Source organism: Mustela erminea, chromosome 4 (assembly GCF_009829155.1).
Source record: "Mustela erminea isolate mMusErm1 chromosome 4, mMusErm1.Pri, whole genome shotgun sequence".
Taxonomy (NCBI): Eukaryota; Metazoa; Chordata; class Mammalia; order Carnivora; family Mustelidae; genus Mustela; species Mustela erminea.
Genome location: NC_045617.1, coordinates 147640051 through 147656521, shown reverse-complemented (window position 1 = coordinate 147656521; position 16471 = coordinate 147640051). Strand labels below are relative to the sequence as shown.

Here is a 16471-nt window from a genome sequence, read left to right as displayed (position 1 = left end):
CAGTCAGTTAAGCATCTGCCTTCGGCTCCGGTCATGACCCCAGGGTCCTGGGATCGAGTTCCGCATCGGGCTCTCTGCTTGTGTTTCTCCCTCTGCCTGCCACTCTCCCTGCTTGTGCACCGCCACCATCCCCCCCCCCGCCAACAAATAAAGAAATAAAGTGTTTAAAAAAAAAAAAAGAAAGAAAAATGTGCCCTCATAATAGAATCAGTGTGACATATTCCAGAGTTTTGTGTCAGCCGGTGCTTTGAAAGGAGATGTGATATGGAGTGCCGTTAAGGAGAATGGATGTTTTGAAGTGGCCACATGTTCATCTGCGGAGAAACATTAAATGCGTTTGTTTTCTTTCATGCTTCGGTGATGGAGCTTGCAGCAATGGGACTGCAGTCGGAAGGAAGCCATTGTGTCTGACACGCTGTGTGTAAACGCCCCATTGTCTGCACAGGGGCGGAAATAACCAGGTGAAGAAGAAATGGATGTGCACCAGGTGTGAGAGAACCGAAGCCCAGCTCCAGTGGCTTCCGTGCTCCCGTTTGGAGGGAGCATCTATCTTGCCAGGGAGTGGGGCCCCAGGAAGGAACTAATTCCTCTCAGCAGATATGTCCTGGGGACTTGCACTTTGCAGCTGTCTACACACCAGAGAGGAGCAGGGTCCTGGAGCCGGGGGAGCCCACAGTGGGCCCACATCACGGATCCCAAGTGCAGGAAGGGGACACGGGGACCTCTTCCACCATTCTTAATTCTACTTTGGGGACATTTAGATCCACAAAGATAGTGACCTGTTCTGTTAGGGCCCTCAGCCAGGTTGAGGCCAACCCCAGGGTACGTAGGGCTGACTCCCTCTTGGTTTAACACGGTGGTGGGCATGCGTCGCGGTTTTGTTGTACTATTGAGATATACAAATACTCACACACGGTTGTGCTGTTTGACCTGCGAGCGCTCTTCTGGGTGCGTCACACGTATGACGGACCCGGTGAACTCTCACGGCTCCGTGGGCACAGGTACTATTTCTGCTCCCATTTGCAGAGGAGGAAACAGAGCCACGGTGATGGTCAGGTGGTTCGCCTAAGTCACACAGATAGTAGATCGAATTGAAATGCAGACAACTGTCCCACTCCGGGCTTCTCCCTTGAGAATGCTGGGCCAGGGGTTGACGAACTCCTTCCGTATGGGACCTGATAGTTCTTTCTGTATGGGACCAGATAGTAAGTATTTTAGGCCCTGTGTGCCCTAAAAATCTCTGTTGCTTCAACTCTGCCTGTGTGAAAGCAGCCAGAGACAGTACATCAGACAAATGGTGTAGCCATATACCATTAAAGCTTTATTTATAAAAAGAGGCGGTGTGCGGGATTTGGCCCATAGGCTGTAATTTTCAGATCCTGTACTAGACCATCCTGCCTCATTAGGCACATCTGTTAATGACACAGAGAAACAGACAGATACTCAGTAGTGTGGTGATCCAATGTTACAAGGGATCAGGAGCCAGAAATTGCACAAAAATGATGTATTGTTTGTATTCCTTTCAGGTGAAGCCTCCTCCTGCTTTAGCTAGAGAGGGTGATGGTTCTCATGGGTGGGTGCAGTGTGTTAGGAGGCTCAGGGCCAGGAGAAACTTTTTATTCTCATTCAACTTTCTGGGCATCTGTCACTCACGCCTGCACGGTGGTGATAATGGTCCTCGCCACCTGCTCGTCTCTCTGCCTGGAAGTGTGTGTCTTGGATTAAAGAGGTCTTGTCCATGACACCCTTCGAGCTGGGAGTCTGGAAGAGGGTAAATGTATTACATGGCTTTCATCATTTCATTTGCTTGCAAATTAGAGAGTACTTAGGGGGTATAAGACCCTTTTTTGAATATTTGGCATGTAGAGCCAATTTTAAAGGAAAGGCATTCTTGGTAATCTGCACGAGAGAATGTGGATTTAGATGGCATGAATTTATGGATTACCTGTGCGGTGGGAGGCTTTAGGCAATGGAGTTATTAAAGAGGGTGAAATAGGTATTTATTTCAGTTTTTAAGAAGTATGCAGTGAGAGGGCTTCATAGCCAACCTCATTATATATCATTTCCGTAAGAATATTTAGGCTCCTCTGCTAAGTTGTGAGTCTTAGCAGTAGGGAGGATTTTTATAAAACGTTTCGAAGTGAAATTTTGAAGTTAAAAGTTGAGTGGAGAAGCCTCAGAGGGAGCAAGGCTGCTGCTTGCATTTCAATGAAAGGGAGAGGAAATTCATTATAGGGCTTGAAGATGTGGTTTGCATGCTAAGACCTTTGTGGAAGAATGGGCCTCCCCAGAGGAGGTGGGAGGGAAGTTGTAGCTTATCCTTGGTGACTAAGTTTCCTTGATTGAGGACAGATAGTTCTTCTGAGGCCCTCTACCTGCCCCCAAGTTTTTGTTGTTGTTGTTGTTTTTAACTTTGCAAGAAAATATATTGAACTGAAAATTTTAGCCTAGAGGATATCTCAGAATCTTGGTAGGTTTTGTTTGTTTTGTTCTGTTGCCAAAAACTAATATTTAAAAAAAAAAAAAATCCAGCAAATGTAACTACTTAATCTTAATTTGGGAATCGAAATTTAAGATGCTATCACATCAGTTAAAATGATAGAGAGCGGGTATTTGGTAAAGACCTTTTGGGAGCTGGGCTAGGCCTTTATCTACGTCGGTATCATACTTAAAATAATGGCATTTGTCCTATGGAGGAATATTCCTCTTGTTCTACAGATGAGCAAATTGAGGTATCGGGAAGTTCACTGACTATTGGGGTTAAACCGCTAGCGAGTAGCAGAACCAGAATTTAAATCTGCCTTCCTGATTCCAAAACCCATGGAGGGAGGCTGAGCAAGGGTCCTGGAGTCCTGGAACACAGGATTCTCAGTGCTCAGACTAGAACCATCGGCAAATGGGGTACTTGTTACTCCCAGCACCGAGGTGGTGCTTATTACTGGGATCAATCGCTGAGGAGTTTTCCTGTGTGATTGCCATATGTATGCACTCTGAAGCCTCCAAGACCACAAAACCCGGGGCAGTCTTGGAGCTGAACAGGAAAGCTAGGAGACCAAGTTCTTTGGGGTTCCCAGCATGAACATAGCTCCAGCATGAACATAGCCCCATTTATTGGCCCTGTTTGCATTGATGGACCAAGAGGCAGGATCCTTGGAATGAAGGCATTTGTAGTTTTCTTCTCTTGCTGCAAAATACTGCTACACTCTTGTGCTCGCAGGCGGGTATAGACTTGGGAAAGGCTGGGTTGGCTTCTGATGATTTCACCCACTCCACCCCACCCCCTCCCAAACTTTCTAAGACCAGTCCTCGTGCCTCTGGGGACCGTAGATGACCACCAGAAATGGGGACCGGCTGGTAGAAAGCTTCTTCCTTCAAAGCCTGGGCTCCCACACGGATGTGGCTCTTTTCAGGCAAATTCTGTTGGCCCGTGTCCAAATTCGAAAGGACACTGGGTACAACTTCTGGAGGACACTGGGTACTTAAGGAATATTTTTAAAGAAAGGGAGTTGGCACACAGGAGCACAGATTGGAGGCTCTGTCAAGCTGGCTGAGGGAAAGCAGAAGCGCTCATTAGGACGTCGTAGTGTCGACACATGGTCAAGAGGTTGGTTGCTCTTTATTCAAAGGGTGAAGCCGTAAGAACATTGTTTTGTTTTGTTTTGTTTTGTTTTAATCCTCCCTTTTAAAAAGTGTACTGACCCAGTGAATACTCTATCTGTGGCACCTAGAAGCCCCCGTGGTGACTGGTCTGGAGAGGGCTTGTCCAGAGAAGGCAGGCAGGCTGCTTGTGGGGAAACTTCCTAACCCCGAGCCCCGCATGGACAAAGGGACGGGAAGCCGACCCACGCCGCTGCATGTCAGTGGGCTGGGTGCTTGTTTGAGATTAGTTTCTAAGACTTATTAATTAGATTCACACAGGGGACCTTGTAATCACTTAATTACCGAGGTGCTCTTTGTTCAACCGTGTCAAAAGGTGCCTTGTCATTTTTATTTCACGTTTTGTTTGAGTGTCTCTGTGACCGTGTTACAAATGAAATATCCTTCCAGAATGCGGGATCTCCTCTGTGACGGTGGCTACTGTTGGAAATAGGCATAAATAAGATACAAGCTCTCGAGTGCTTGGCATAGGCATAGGGGAAGTGCTGAGAAATGAGGGCAGAGTGGGGGGTGGGGAGTGGGGAACCAGAGGAGGGACTGGAGACTGAGAAGCTGGGGAGCGTGGGGGGCAGTGGACGCCACAGCAGGGCAGGGTGTGGAAGAGGGGGAGCAGGTGGGGAGAGACACACACAGACTGAGTTACTCAGGTAGAGAGCTAGAAACAGGTAGGCGGATAGAAGACAGAGACAGACGGGCAGACCAGTAGGGACAGGTTCTTTTCTTTATGATCCTCAGACATCGCTCATCCTGCCAGTGACGCTTATACCCGTTTGCTTTTTGCTGGCTTTCAAGTTCTGTGACTCATCTGTGTTTGCATGTGTGTAGACTCTTCAGGAAGTAGATTCTGGAAATCTGACAGTCTGTATTAAAGAATTAGTCTCTGGACCGAGACCACACCAGCTTCAAATCCCAGCTCTGCCACCTGCTTTCTGGGTCACTCAGGAAGTGACATAATCTTTCCAGGCCTTAGTTTCTTTTTGTTCAAATGGAGATAATAACTGTTTCTAGCTCTTAGAGGATCAGGGATGGTGTAACCAGCAGTACTGGTCGTGGTTGTTGCTACTGTGCTTGTAACACAATCCTGGATGTCTTGGGACCAGTTTCCCTTTGCAGGACTGTTCACAGAGCATAATGTATTTTTGCAAATAATGGAAAGGCTTGTTCTTGTCTGGGGCTTTTGGCACTGAATGTATGGTGCATGTGAGGGGAAGGAGTATAGATATAATACGCTGGGGTCAGGGGTCCCAGTGTCCAGTCTCAATGCTGGCACAAGCCAGCAAATGTGATGAGTTTCTCTGGACCTGCTCTCAGATGGGAAACTGAGACGATAAACGGGGGTTTTAGGTCACAGGTGATACTGAGTCCTCTTTCGGCACGTGAGTTTTGTGACCTGGATACGAATTTACCTCTATGCGGAGTTTCTCTGGGCTTTAGATTTGCGGCAAGACTGGGGGTTGCTTGTATTAGTGCCCCCAGAAGAGAGAAACATGTGTGCTGCATTGTAAATACTAAATTTAGTGATAAGGAGGTTCTCTGGGAGATGAAAAAGCCAGTTCTCCCAGCAGCACCACAGTGTCAGAGACTCCTCCTCTCCACTGCAAAGGCCCTGGGGTCTGCCTGGGCCTCCAAGCGCCTTGGGACCTTTGCAGTCATGGATGTGGGATCCCTCCTCCAGGCCTGACTTCAAACCATTTCCAGCCTCCGCAGGGCATGTGGGGCTCTCTGGGCTCCATCGATGTTCTTAGCTGAGTTTTAGAATGAAAACTTCCATACATGTTCTCTCAAGGACTGGGACAAGCCCGCCAAGAAACTTAGCTGGGGACAGCTTGGAGTACACGGGTTACGCTGCCTGGGCCTGTGTAAGTGTTCTCCGCCTGTGTACCGAGAAGGCGAAGCAAGAGGGCCAGCGTGGCCGGTGGTTGTAATTGGAAAGCGTGCATGAGCCCTTGGCTTGTTCCTTCAGTTTGCTGTTGATATAGGGAGGCTCATGACTATCCGTCTGTAAGACCTGTCGTGCTGACTCAGCTGAAGTAATCTCTTGGTCCTGCGGGCTGCTGACCCACTGCTCCCCTTGAGAGTTCACAGGTAGTTTGTTCGGTGCCTACAGCGACTTTCATGGCAGCAGCCGTCCCAGTTCCCTTAGTTTTCTCACACGCCAGGAGCCAAGCCCTGTGGCCTCTCGGTGCTCCATGTCCCTCAGTCCTGTGGGTCACACCAGAGCTTCCCAGTCCCACCGGTGGTGCTTATACTGATGCTGCTTTTTTCTCCCGCAGGTGCTCACATCATGCCGGGCCTTCCTTGTAACAGCACGGATCCCTAGCAAGGTAAGTGGCCATGCCTTTCCTCCAACACGCACGCGCACGCATGCACGCACACACACGTGCGCGCCCCTCAGTGACGCAGACTTTACAAAGGAGGCATGTGCACGCATGCGCGCACTCCTCAGCGACGCAGACTTCACGAAGGAGACATGTGCACGCATGCGCGCGCCCCTCAGTGACGCAGACTTTACGAAGGAGGCATGTGCACGCATGCGCGCACTCCTCAGCCACGCAGACTTCACGAGGGCGGCATGTACACGCATGCGCGCACACGCTCACTCCTCAGTGATGCCGACTTCACGATTGAGGCTGTGTCCGGAGTGTCCTTAGCACACCCATATTTTCCTTCCTTCTCCCTCAGGGAGCACCTCAGCGTTGCGATGACGAATAGCTTTTTTTTTTTTTTTTTTTTTTTTTTTAAGATTTTATTTATTTATTTGACAGACAGAGATCACAAGTAGGCAGAGAGAAGAGGAAGCAGGCTCCCCACTGAGCAGGGAGCCCGATGCGGGGCTCGATCCCAGGACCCTGAGATCATGACCCGAGCCGAAGGCAGAGGCTTCAACCCACTGAGCCACCCAGGCGCCCCTACGATGACGAATAGCTTTTACTCCATCGTTTTTCCTCTTCTCATTTCAAAGCGTCCCATGAAAAGCGGGGAAGGGTTGTGCTGCATATCCCCGACCGTGAAACCACTCTGTTCTTGAAAGGATCGATTTAATTTCACCAAGAGACCAGCTCACTGTTTGCTAGTCCAGGGCTCAGGGTGCCTGCTGCCTTTTTTTTTTGTCCCCCCGATTATAACAGATGCTAAATTTTACGATGTTTCTCCGAGGAGTGCAACTGTTGGTCCCTGCCCGCGTTGGTCATGTGAAGTGAGTCTGTTTCTAATGTGTCGTAAATGAAATCAATTATTATGGGGATGGTGTTGGGCTCCGTTGCCTGTATAGTAAAACACTCCAAGGCAGGCTGTAAGGACGTGACTGAACCATTATCCCACTGGTGAAAAATTAATTGCAGAAGGAACTTTTATGGGCTTGAGAAATAGTCAAGTACCCTATTGAGTAGAAGGCCCCTGAATAATATTTCCCCTAATTAAAAATGTTCTGATGTGGAAAGGCAGCTTATCTCTGGGGCAGTCGCTGTCCCTCTTTTGCCGACTGATCCCATATTGCCCCCTCCCTTGCTTTGCCCCCAGACCGGCTTTGTCCTATGATGTGCATAGTTCGGGGATTGGTTCTGATTTCAGATCTGGTCAGCATCGCAGATAGAGAAAAGCAGTTTTCTTCCAAAGTGATGTGTGTTCACGTTGCCCCCTTAGATCAGGCTGGTTTTCATGCGCCACAGCACACCTTGGCTGAGAAGCAAGACCTGTGTCGATGGCATTAATTTCCTGGGGAAATAATTATACTCAGAAGAGTACTATATAGTAGGTACTGATTATGGCATAAATGTCTTCTCTTTTTTTGGGCAGCGAAGGAACACTTTTTCTTTGGTATTTATGTTAAATGTATCACACATGCAGTCAGATGTACAAAATAGAAATGTCCATCTCTGTGATGAACCCAAAAGTAAATACTTTTGCAGTCACGCCCAGTGAAGAAATAGAAATTTGCTCTCACCCCCGAAGGTCCCAGCTCAACTTTGCGGGCAGGAGTGGGTAATTATCAGATCAGATATGGACCCACAGAGAAGCTGGGTTGAAGAATCTCCCCCCGCCTTCTTCCTGGACTTCCTTTTTGGCTCCTTGTTTCCTTGACAAACTTGAGAGCCTCGCCAAATGTCTCCATGCTTTCCTGCTCCCTGACACTTTGCCTCTCTCAGTGACAGCCCCAGGTGCCATGGAAACGTCTTAATTGACCTCCAACTAACCTCCTTCGGCCAGATTGATCACAGGGTACCTGTGCCATGCCGCATGATGTGGACTCATGCCAGCTGGTTTAAATAGCTGCTGGGCGGTGAGAGCACCGGCCTGTTCACACCTGCTCCCACCAGTTGAATGAGTGCCCACTGAGGTTCAGCGGTTTGTTTCCAAACCTATTCATAGCAGCTGTCATGACAGCAGTACATTTATTTAATTAAAGGTATTTCACATAGCAGTGAAATAGGCTGCAAAAGAGTATCTGTGCAATACTAAATATTAGTAAAGGTGAATTATGGAAAAAGAAATTACTGTCTTGTTAAGGACCAGACAGTTGTTAAAGGCTGAGGTGGTGGGGAGCATAGTAATTCAGTAAAATTATACCCTCAAGTTGCTTTGCAAGTGTCTTCAAATTCTCCATTGTGTTTATTATTATTTATTTTTAAAGATTTATTTGAGAGAGAGAGGGAGTGGTGGGACATGGAAGAGCAGAGGCAAAGGGAGAGGGAGAGAATCACAGGCAGACTCCCCGCTGAGCAGGGAGCCCAACATGGGGCTTGATCCCATGACCCCGAGATCATGACCCGAGCTGAGATCAAGAGTTGGGCACTCAACTGACTGAGCCACCTGGACACCCCCTCACTCCATTTTGGAGAGACTTGAATTGGATGGCAGGCGCCCTACATTTGCGGGTGTGGCCCCCAGAGGAAATACAGTTGCCAGGCTAGCCAGTGGGCTCTACTCAAAGAGGAAATGTGGTCACTCTGTCAAAGGCTAGCCATGGAGACAATGTTTACAAGTTTTGCTTTGAACTAACTGAAGGTAGATATGAATACTTTTTAGAAAATGATTTCCTGCTTGAGATGACTTTTCAAAACCCAGCCAAGCATCAGTTTTGATAATAATGGTAGGTAAGAAGACTTCTACTCGAATAAAATGTTTAAAATGCGCCTCCAGTGCCGCATTTGACTCTGGGAGGACAAGAGAGTTATGTCCTCCTCTTTTCCAGTTCCAGTCCTGGCACCTACTAGGCCTTCCACATGCGTCTGTGGGTTGACTGAGTGAATAACGAAAGAATAACTTTTCTATCTCCGGCCCTCAGCGGTAGACATCAAGATAGTTAGCTGGAGACTCAGGGGTTCTCCGTTGTAATGTTTTTCCTACCAAATGCATAGGGTACAGCATAGCACCCAGGGGCACAACTAAGGGTCTTGTGGGTTTGGTTCCCTCAAAGGTACTTTTCCCCCTACCTTTCTAGTTTGAGGGCGAAGAGTTCAAATAAACTGATCTAACTCCGTCTCCTCAAACAGGTGTGCTGGGATTGTTTGCTGTAGTCAGATGAAAGACTGCAAAATTGGGGGAAAGATTAGTGGCTGTTGTCGAGGAAAAATAGGAAAAGTGTGGGACTGGAGCTATTTTGAAGGAGGAAAAATGCTGATTATAGGAGAAGAGAGAAAGGATCACTTATTAAAACGGGAAGGAAATAAATCATTTATCTGCCCACAGAGATAAAATTTTTATATAACTGTGTGTTTCATTTAACCACAGTTTAAAATTCCTACATGTTGTATTTTTCTAAATCCATTCAAAATAGGCATTTTTTTTTTGAAAGATGGAGAAGGAATGACAATGATTCCAGTAAGTGGCCAGAGTGTCACCCAAAGAGGTAAGGGTTTAGAGAGAAGGGAAATCCCAACATCGTCATCTTGATGGGACTTTCTGGAGCAAAATTTTGAAATAGGAGAGCATTCATTTCATACACATTCATCTCTCAATGAAGAAATAATAGAGTAGATGTGTAAAAGCTTTCCATTGATTTTGTCCTTTCATGAAATTTAAAAAGTCAGACTTCTAGCTTCCTTTCAGCCCTTTAGTAAAGTGAAGAATACTTTTTCTGAAAGACAGTAATCAAGGTCATATCTTCATGCAGGAATGGAGACGGTAAGCCCACCTGCCTTCCAAAGACACCCAGATCCTTGTTTGGCTCTCAGACTGTTTGTAATTGTAGCATTTTCACCGTGAAGTCTAGGTTTTGCCACCCTCATTCATTACAGGTTTTTATTTCAATTGCAGCTCGAGTTAACCTTCAGCTACCTGGAGATTCATGGTGTCATGTGCTCCAAGTCCGCTCAGGTACGTGCCAACAGCAGCAGCTTGTGTGTCCCGACAGCGGGGCCCTAACCTCTCTTGGGTTTCTGAAACTGGGAAACTCCTGTCTGGTTTCACTGTTGAAATTTTCTGAGATAATGTAGGAAAACGAGATTAGGGAAAATGAAGTTTCTGAATGAGAGACTGAACAGGGGGCTTCGTGGGTCGGGGCTGGGAATGTGTTGTTCTCGGAAGGTAAACACATTCTACGGAACTCAGTCTGAGAAGGACCAGTGAGCTCTTATGTGAGCTGGGGATGTAAACGTGAGATTTTGTACAACAAGGTTTAGTGTTAAAATCTTGTAGCTATTATACAACAGTATCTAACAAGGTCTTTCTGGGAATATAGTGATGCATGAAATTTTTCTGGTACTAATAAAATGTGGATTTTTTTTTTAAGATTTATTTATTATTTTAGAGAGAGAGAGAGAGAGAAAGCACATGGTGGGAAGATACAGAGGGAGAGGGAGAGAGAGACTCTCAAGCAGATTCCCTATTGAGAACAGAGCCTGATAACAGGCCTTGAGGTAGGCCTCCACGTGGGGCTCGATCTCACAACCCTGGGATCATGACCTGAGCCAAAATCAGGAGTTGGATGCTCAACCACCTGAGCCACCCAGGTGTCCCTAAGATGCAGATTTTTGAAAACAGCTTGATTGAGCAATAATAAGTAATATGCCAGAAGCTGAAGTGTACAGTGTGGTTAAGCTTTGACATATGTGCACTGTGAAACCATTACCACAGTCGAGATACCAGATTTAGTCCTCATCACACGGTCTCCCCATATCGCCCAGGCAGCACGCCCTCTTGCTCTCCTCACCTGCGGGCGTCAGCTCCCTGCAGCTGGAGAGGAGTCTGATACTTTATTGCCTACCTTCTTTTATTGGAAAAATTGTTTTGGGATCGATTTATTTTGTTGCATGTCTCAGTAGTTCCTTTTTATTGTTGAGTAGTGTTCCACTGTGTTCTGTTCTGTCCCACTGTGTCCCGCTATGTCCCCTCGTGTTCTGTTGTATTCCACTGTGGGCTGTACCACAGCTGCCTTATCCAACTTCACCCAGTGGGGGACAGTTGGGTTGTTTGTGTTGTTGGCCAAGACCAGCAAAGCTGCTGTGAACCTTTATGTACAAATCTTTGATTGGACAGACGCTTTCATTTCTCATGGGTAGATATCTCAGAATGGAATGGCTGAAGTGTATGGTGGGTGCATGTTTAACTTTTTAAGAAGTCCCTGAACTGTTTTCCGAAGTAGTTATACCATTGGACGTTGCCACGAACGAACAGTACGTGGGGATCCCAGTTCCTCTACATTCTCCGGACACTGGCGTGGTCATTGTGTTTAATTTTAGCCATTCTGAAAAGTGTGTGATGCTTTCTCATTGTAGTTTTAATTTGCATTTTTCCAATGACTAAAGATGTTGAGTGGAGCGCCTGGGTGGCTCAGTTGTTAAGCGCCTGCCTTCTGCTCAGATCATGATTCCAGGATCCTGGGATCCAGCCCCGCCTCGGGCAACCTGCTGGGCGGGAAGCCTGCTTCTCCCTCCCCCACCCCCCCTTGTGTTGCCTCTCTCGCTGTGTCTCTCTCTGTCAAATAAATAAAATCTTCAAAAAAAAAAATTATCTTTTTATCTACTTGTCTGCCATCCTCTGTCTGCCTTTTACAAGTGCTGTTTAAAATGTTTTGCCATTTTAAAAATTGAGTTGTTTTGTTATTGTTTTAAGAGTTCTTTGTATATTCTGAACACAAATCCCTTTTCGGATACACGATTTACACGTATTTTTTCCTCCATCTGCAGCCTGTCATTTCATGTTCTTTGCAGTGCTTTTCAAAGGGCACAAGTTTTAAATTTTGATGATGTTCAATTTGTCTTTATGTATATATTTTTATGGATCATGCTGGTGTCATGTTGAATAAATCTTTGCTCAACCCAGGGTCACAGAATGTTCTATATCTTTTGGGAGTATTACAGCTTTACATTATACATTAGCTCTATGATCCACTTTGAAGGAGTTTCTGTATATAAAGCAATGCGCGGGATTCTTTTTGGGGGGTGTGTGTGTGTGTGTGTGTGTGTTTTCTTTTGCATGTGTGTGGCTTATCCACCTGTTTGAAGCACTGTTGTTTCCACACTGAACTGGCTTCCACTTTTGTGGTTGTTCATGTAAGTGTTGGTCCATTTCTGGACTGAGTCTTGTCCCTGTGGTCTGTTTGTCTGTGTTTATACAACTACCACACCGTCCTGATCACTGTAACTTTATAGTAAGACTCAAAATCAGATAGTGTTAATCTTCTAGCTTTGTTCTTTCTCACAGTTGTTCATTGGTTCTGGGTCCTTTGCAATTCCGTAAGAATTTTAGACTCAGCTCAGTTTCTACAGAGAAGGCTGTTGAGATCTTGGTTGGTATTGGATTGAATCTATAAGCCAGTTTGGGGAGAACTGACGTCTTCACAGTATGGAGCCCTTGACCCAAGAAAGCTGTGTATTTCTACACTATTTAGGCCTTCTTCAATTTGTCTCTGCGGCATTTTGTTGTAGCTTTCAGTATACAGGTCTTACACGTCTTTTGTCAGATTTATTCCCAAGCATCCTGTATGTTGTGATGCTGTACCATTTATGGTATTGTTTTAAATGCCAGTTCTTAATGATCCTTGCCTGTGTAGATACATGGTGGACTTTTGCATATTAAACTTGTATCCTGACAAGTGGTTGTGCTCTCCTCTTAGTACGAGTAGCTTTTAAAAACGAATTTCATCATTTTCTACATGGACAATGGCGTCGTTTGTGAAGAAAGACAGTTACACCCCTTCCCTTTTCAGTATTGATCCGTTTTATTTCTTTTTCTGCCTTATTGCTGTTGGGTCTCTGAGGTTCCCACGTCTTGCCGGCTGTGCCCGGAATTCCGTGCTATTGACTTCTCTTTACGCAGGCTGCTTTCCGGGGTTCTGTTTGCCATGCGTATCCGCATGAGCTGATGGCATGTGCCCTTATGAACAAAGAGTGGGCTTGCTTACTGTTTACTGTGAAAACAGATTACCCAGGTTCCAGCGTTCCTTTCGCATGGCGCTCATGCCCTCTGCTGTGTCGTGAATAGTCAAGTCCTTTCTGTGTGATCCAGGACTCTGCTGTGTACCGCTGGCATCCACGAAACAGCGACAGGCCAACTTGCTCACTTCTAGGTGCGGTAAAGTCAGATCTCCGCGCCTGGGCACTGTCCTCACTAACACCTCCAGATCAGTGCTGAGTGGAGGCACTGGGAGCAGACATCCTTGTTCTCTCCCTCATCTCGGAGGGAGAGTGACATTCTCTTCCCACTACGAGTGACATTAGCTGGAGGTTTTTCATTGATGCTCTTTATCTGGTTGAGGAATTTCTCTTCTGTGCCAACTTGGCTGGGAGTTTTTCATTCAGGAATTAGTTTGTGTTTTGTCACAGGTTTTTTTCTCTATTCTTACGTGGATTTGTTTTCTTTTTAGTTTGTTAATAAGGTGTATTATATTGATTGACTTTCAGGTATTAATTCAACCTTTCATTCCTGGGATTAGCCCTACTTGGTCATGACGTATTATCCAGTTTGTATATTGTTGGATTCTAGTCAAAAGTCTGTGAAGGATCTTTGCATCTAGGTTAATGACAGTTACTGACTGTACTTTTCTCTTTATTTTTTTTTTAACGATGTTATTTATTTATTTGACAGAAGAGATCACAAGTAGGCAGAGAGGCAGGCAGAGAGAGAGAGGAAGCAGGATCCCTGCTGAGCAGAGAGCCCGATGCGGGGCTCGATCCCAGGACCCTGGGATCATGACCTGAGCCAAAGGCAGAGGCTTAACCCACTGAGCCACCCAGGCGCCCATGTACTTTTCTCTTTGAAAAAGTCTTTGTTGCATTCTGTGTTAGAGTGATCATAGAATTAATCCTTCCTCTTTGGTTTTTTAGAAAAATTTAGAATAACCAACTCTCTAAGTGTTTGGTTGAATTGACCAGTGATGCCATCAGGGCCTGGAGTTTCTTCTTCGGGAAGGTTCTTAATGAAAAATTCTATTTCTTTAATAGATATGGATGCATTTATATGTTTCTTCTTGAGTGAGCTGTGGTAGTTTGTGTCTGTTAAGAAATTTACCCGTTTCATCTGAGTTGTCAGATTTACTGATGCAACATTGTTCAGAGTATCTCCTTGTTATGCTTTCAGTACCTGTAGAACGTCACTCCTCTTACTGATCCGTTAGTTATTCTTCCTGCCCTCCTGCCTACCAGTCTGATTAGACATTTATTGAGTCTGTTGATCTTCTCCAAGAACTTGTTTGGGTTTTGTTGAATTTCTCTATTGATTTTATTGGTTTTGCTTCCTGTTTCCTCGATTCTTGCTCTGATCTTTATTGTTTCCTTCATTCTACTTTTCGTTTTTAAAACTATGAAGAGAATGCGTGTTTGTGTCTGCACACGTGCGTGTGTGTGCAGTCTGTTGATGACTTTCTTAAAAGTTGTCAGAACTGTCATTTTATGTTGATCGAGGTTAACATACAAATCTTTGGAACTTTTCCATAGTTCATCTGAGAGCCGTGTTTATCCTGTGTGTTTAGCATTCTTTAGACACTGGAGTTTGGAAGAAAAATTACAGCACCATATGTTTGCCCAAATGGTAGACATATGCAGGAGTGAATGATTACTCACGAATGATGACATAACCAGGGCCTTCTTGACGGTCTTCGTTCTGGGATGTTTATGTTTACGATGTCAGGGTTGTGATCAAGCAAAAGGGCACTACTGAGATGCTAATGCCAAGGTTATATTCAAAGTATGATTTGGCTGTGGGGTTTCATTATGAGAAAGGATGTTGGTACAGCGAGACTGGTTTCCTCGTGTGGCTGCTGTTGCTGGTCTGGTCTAGGGACACCGCAGTCCCGTCCCTTCTGTCTGTCTGGCATTCAGAGGAGCTCAGGCGGTATCAGGCCCGTGGGGCTGCTGGCCTGGTGAAAACAGGAGGAGGGGTCTATATAGCGTTGCCTCAGCTTAGTGTGGACCTTGAGGATGAAGGGACGGTGGGACGGTGGGGCCTCTTCCACAGAGTGACCTGTGATGCTGGGTGCTTCGCAGCACTCAAATTCTGACGTTTCAGAAGTTTCTGTGGTGCTGTTTAGAAACACTGATACCTCAGGAGGACCCTTGCCCCATCACACCCCTGCACGCACACACATGCACACAGCGGGTGGGACTCAGTGTGTCTGGGCAGGCATTTGAGTCTCGTATTCTAGAGGTTGAGAAATAGTAACCTGGGTAACCACGACCTTTGATGTGTGGTTTCTCCAGGGTTCTCTAACATGAAATCCTAAGGATGATAGCATCCGCCTGTGGCACTCACAATTCCCCCTTGATGGAGACGTGCTTTTTTTTTTTTTTTTTTTTTTTTAAAAGATTTTTTTTATTTGTCAGAGAGAGAGAGAGCACACAAACAGCACAAACAGGGAGAGCAGCAGGCAGGGGGAGAAGCAGGCTCTGCGCTGAGCAGGGAACCCCATCTGGGCCTCGATCCCAGGACTCTGGGATCATGACCTGAGCCGAAGGCAGATGCTTAACCCACTGAGCCACACAGGCGTCCCATCCCCATTGTCTTCTCATGTTCTCTGGGATTGATTCACTTTTAATCACTATTTAATTAGAGCTTTGTCACCTCAGATCACAGGCCTGGGACCCTCACAGTTCCTCGTGTGTGAGTGAGAGAGGTGTGTTGTGTTCCTGAGCTGGTGAAATGTGACATTGACTGCTGCTCTCTTTCCTCCTCCCTGTGGGAATGTGAGAGACCTTTCTCTTACTTTCCAAATCTCGTTGCCTTGTGGCACTTTTTGGCATCCAGGTTCTGTGGAAATTCTGTTGCCCGTTTGTGGTCAGTACAGTGAGACCAGCCATTATATGGTTTTATAGTTACAGAATTTTTGGACAATTTCTTGTACAATCAAAACACCTATTTTTTTTAAAAATAAGATTAATTGTTTGCTGTGTCATAGGATGATTTTGGCAAACCCATGGCTGTTTCTGCTAGAAGAACGAAAAAGACTTGACCCATCTGTTGGCTGACATTTATCTAAAAGTGCTCGTGTGTAGCCAGGTTGTTTTACCTTCAAGAGAGGAGGCAGGGTAGGCTTGGAAATTTGAATCTTACATAAGATACTGCTGATAGTTATTTTATTTTTACTATTTTAGATTTTATTTAATTATTTAATTATTCAATTATTATTATTTTATTTAAATAAGTTGATTATTGTCTTAAATGCGTACTGGAGGTCATGGGCTCTGTCCCGCTAGGTGGCAAAACCAGAATTGGTTCATGCATTTGGTTTGTCAGCAGCCGCAGTAGGAGGGACAGAGGCATATGAGAAGGAGTGCTTTGTCGTGGCGGAAGGTTTGCTGTAGAGTGTCCCCCGGATCTCTCTGTGGCAATCTTTCCATCAGCCCGAGGAGGTGGTGACATATTCTCCGGGGCTGTGAGC

General features: G+C 45.8%; 1 protein-coding gene across 1 annotated transcript in view; it reads left to right on the top strand.

Moving 5' to 3' along the window:
• Positions 1-16471, top strand: part of CARMIL1 (capping protein regulator and myosin 1 linker 1) — a 300014-nt gene that overhangs the window by 105123 nt on the left and 178420 nt on the right. The window contains exons 3-4 of the mRNA XM_032341268.1: positions 5931-5981; positions 9913-9972. Of these exons, the coding sequence (XP_032197159.1) occupies positions 5931-5981; positions 9913-9972 (111 nt within the window). The remainder of the gene's footprint in view (positions 1-5930; positions 5982-9912; positions 9973-16471) is intronic.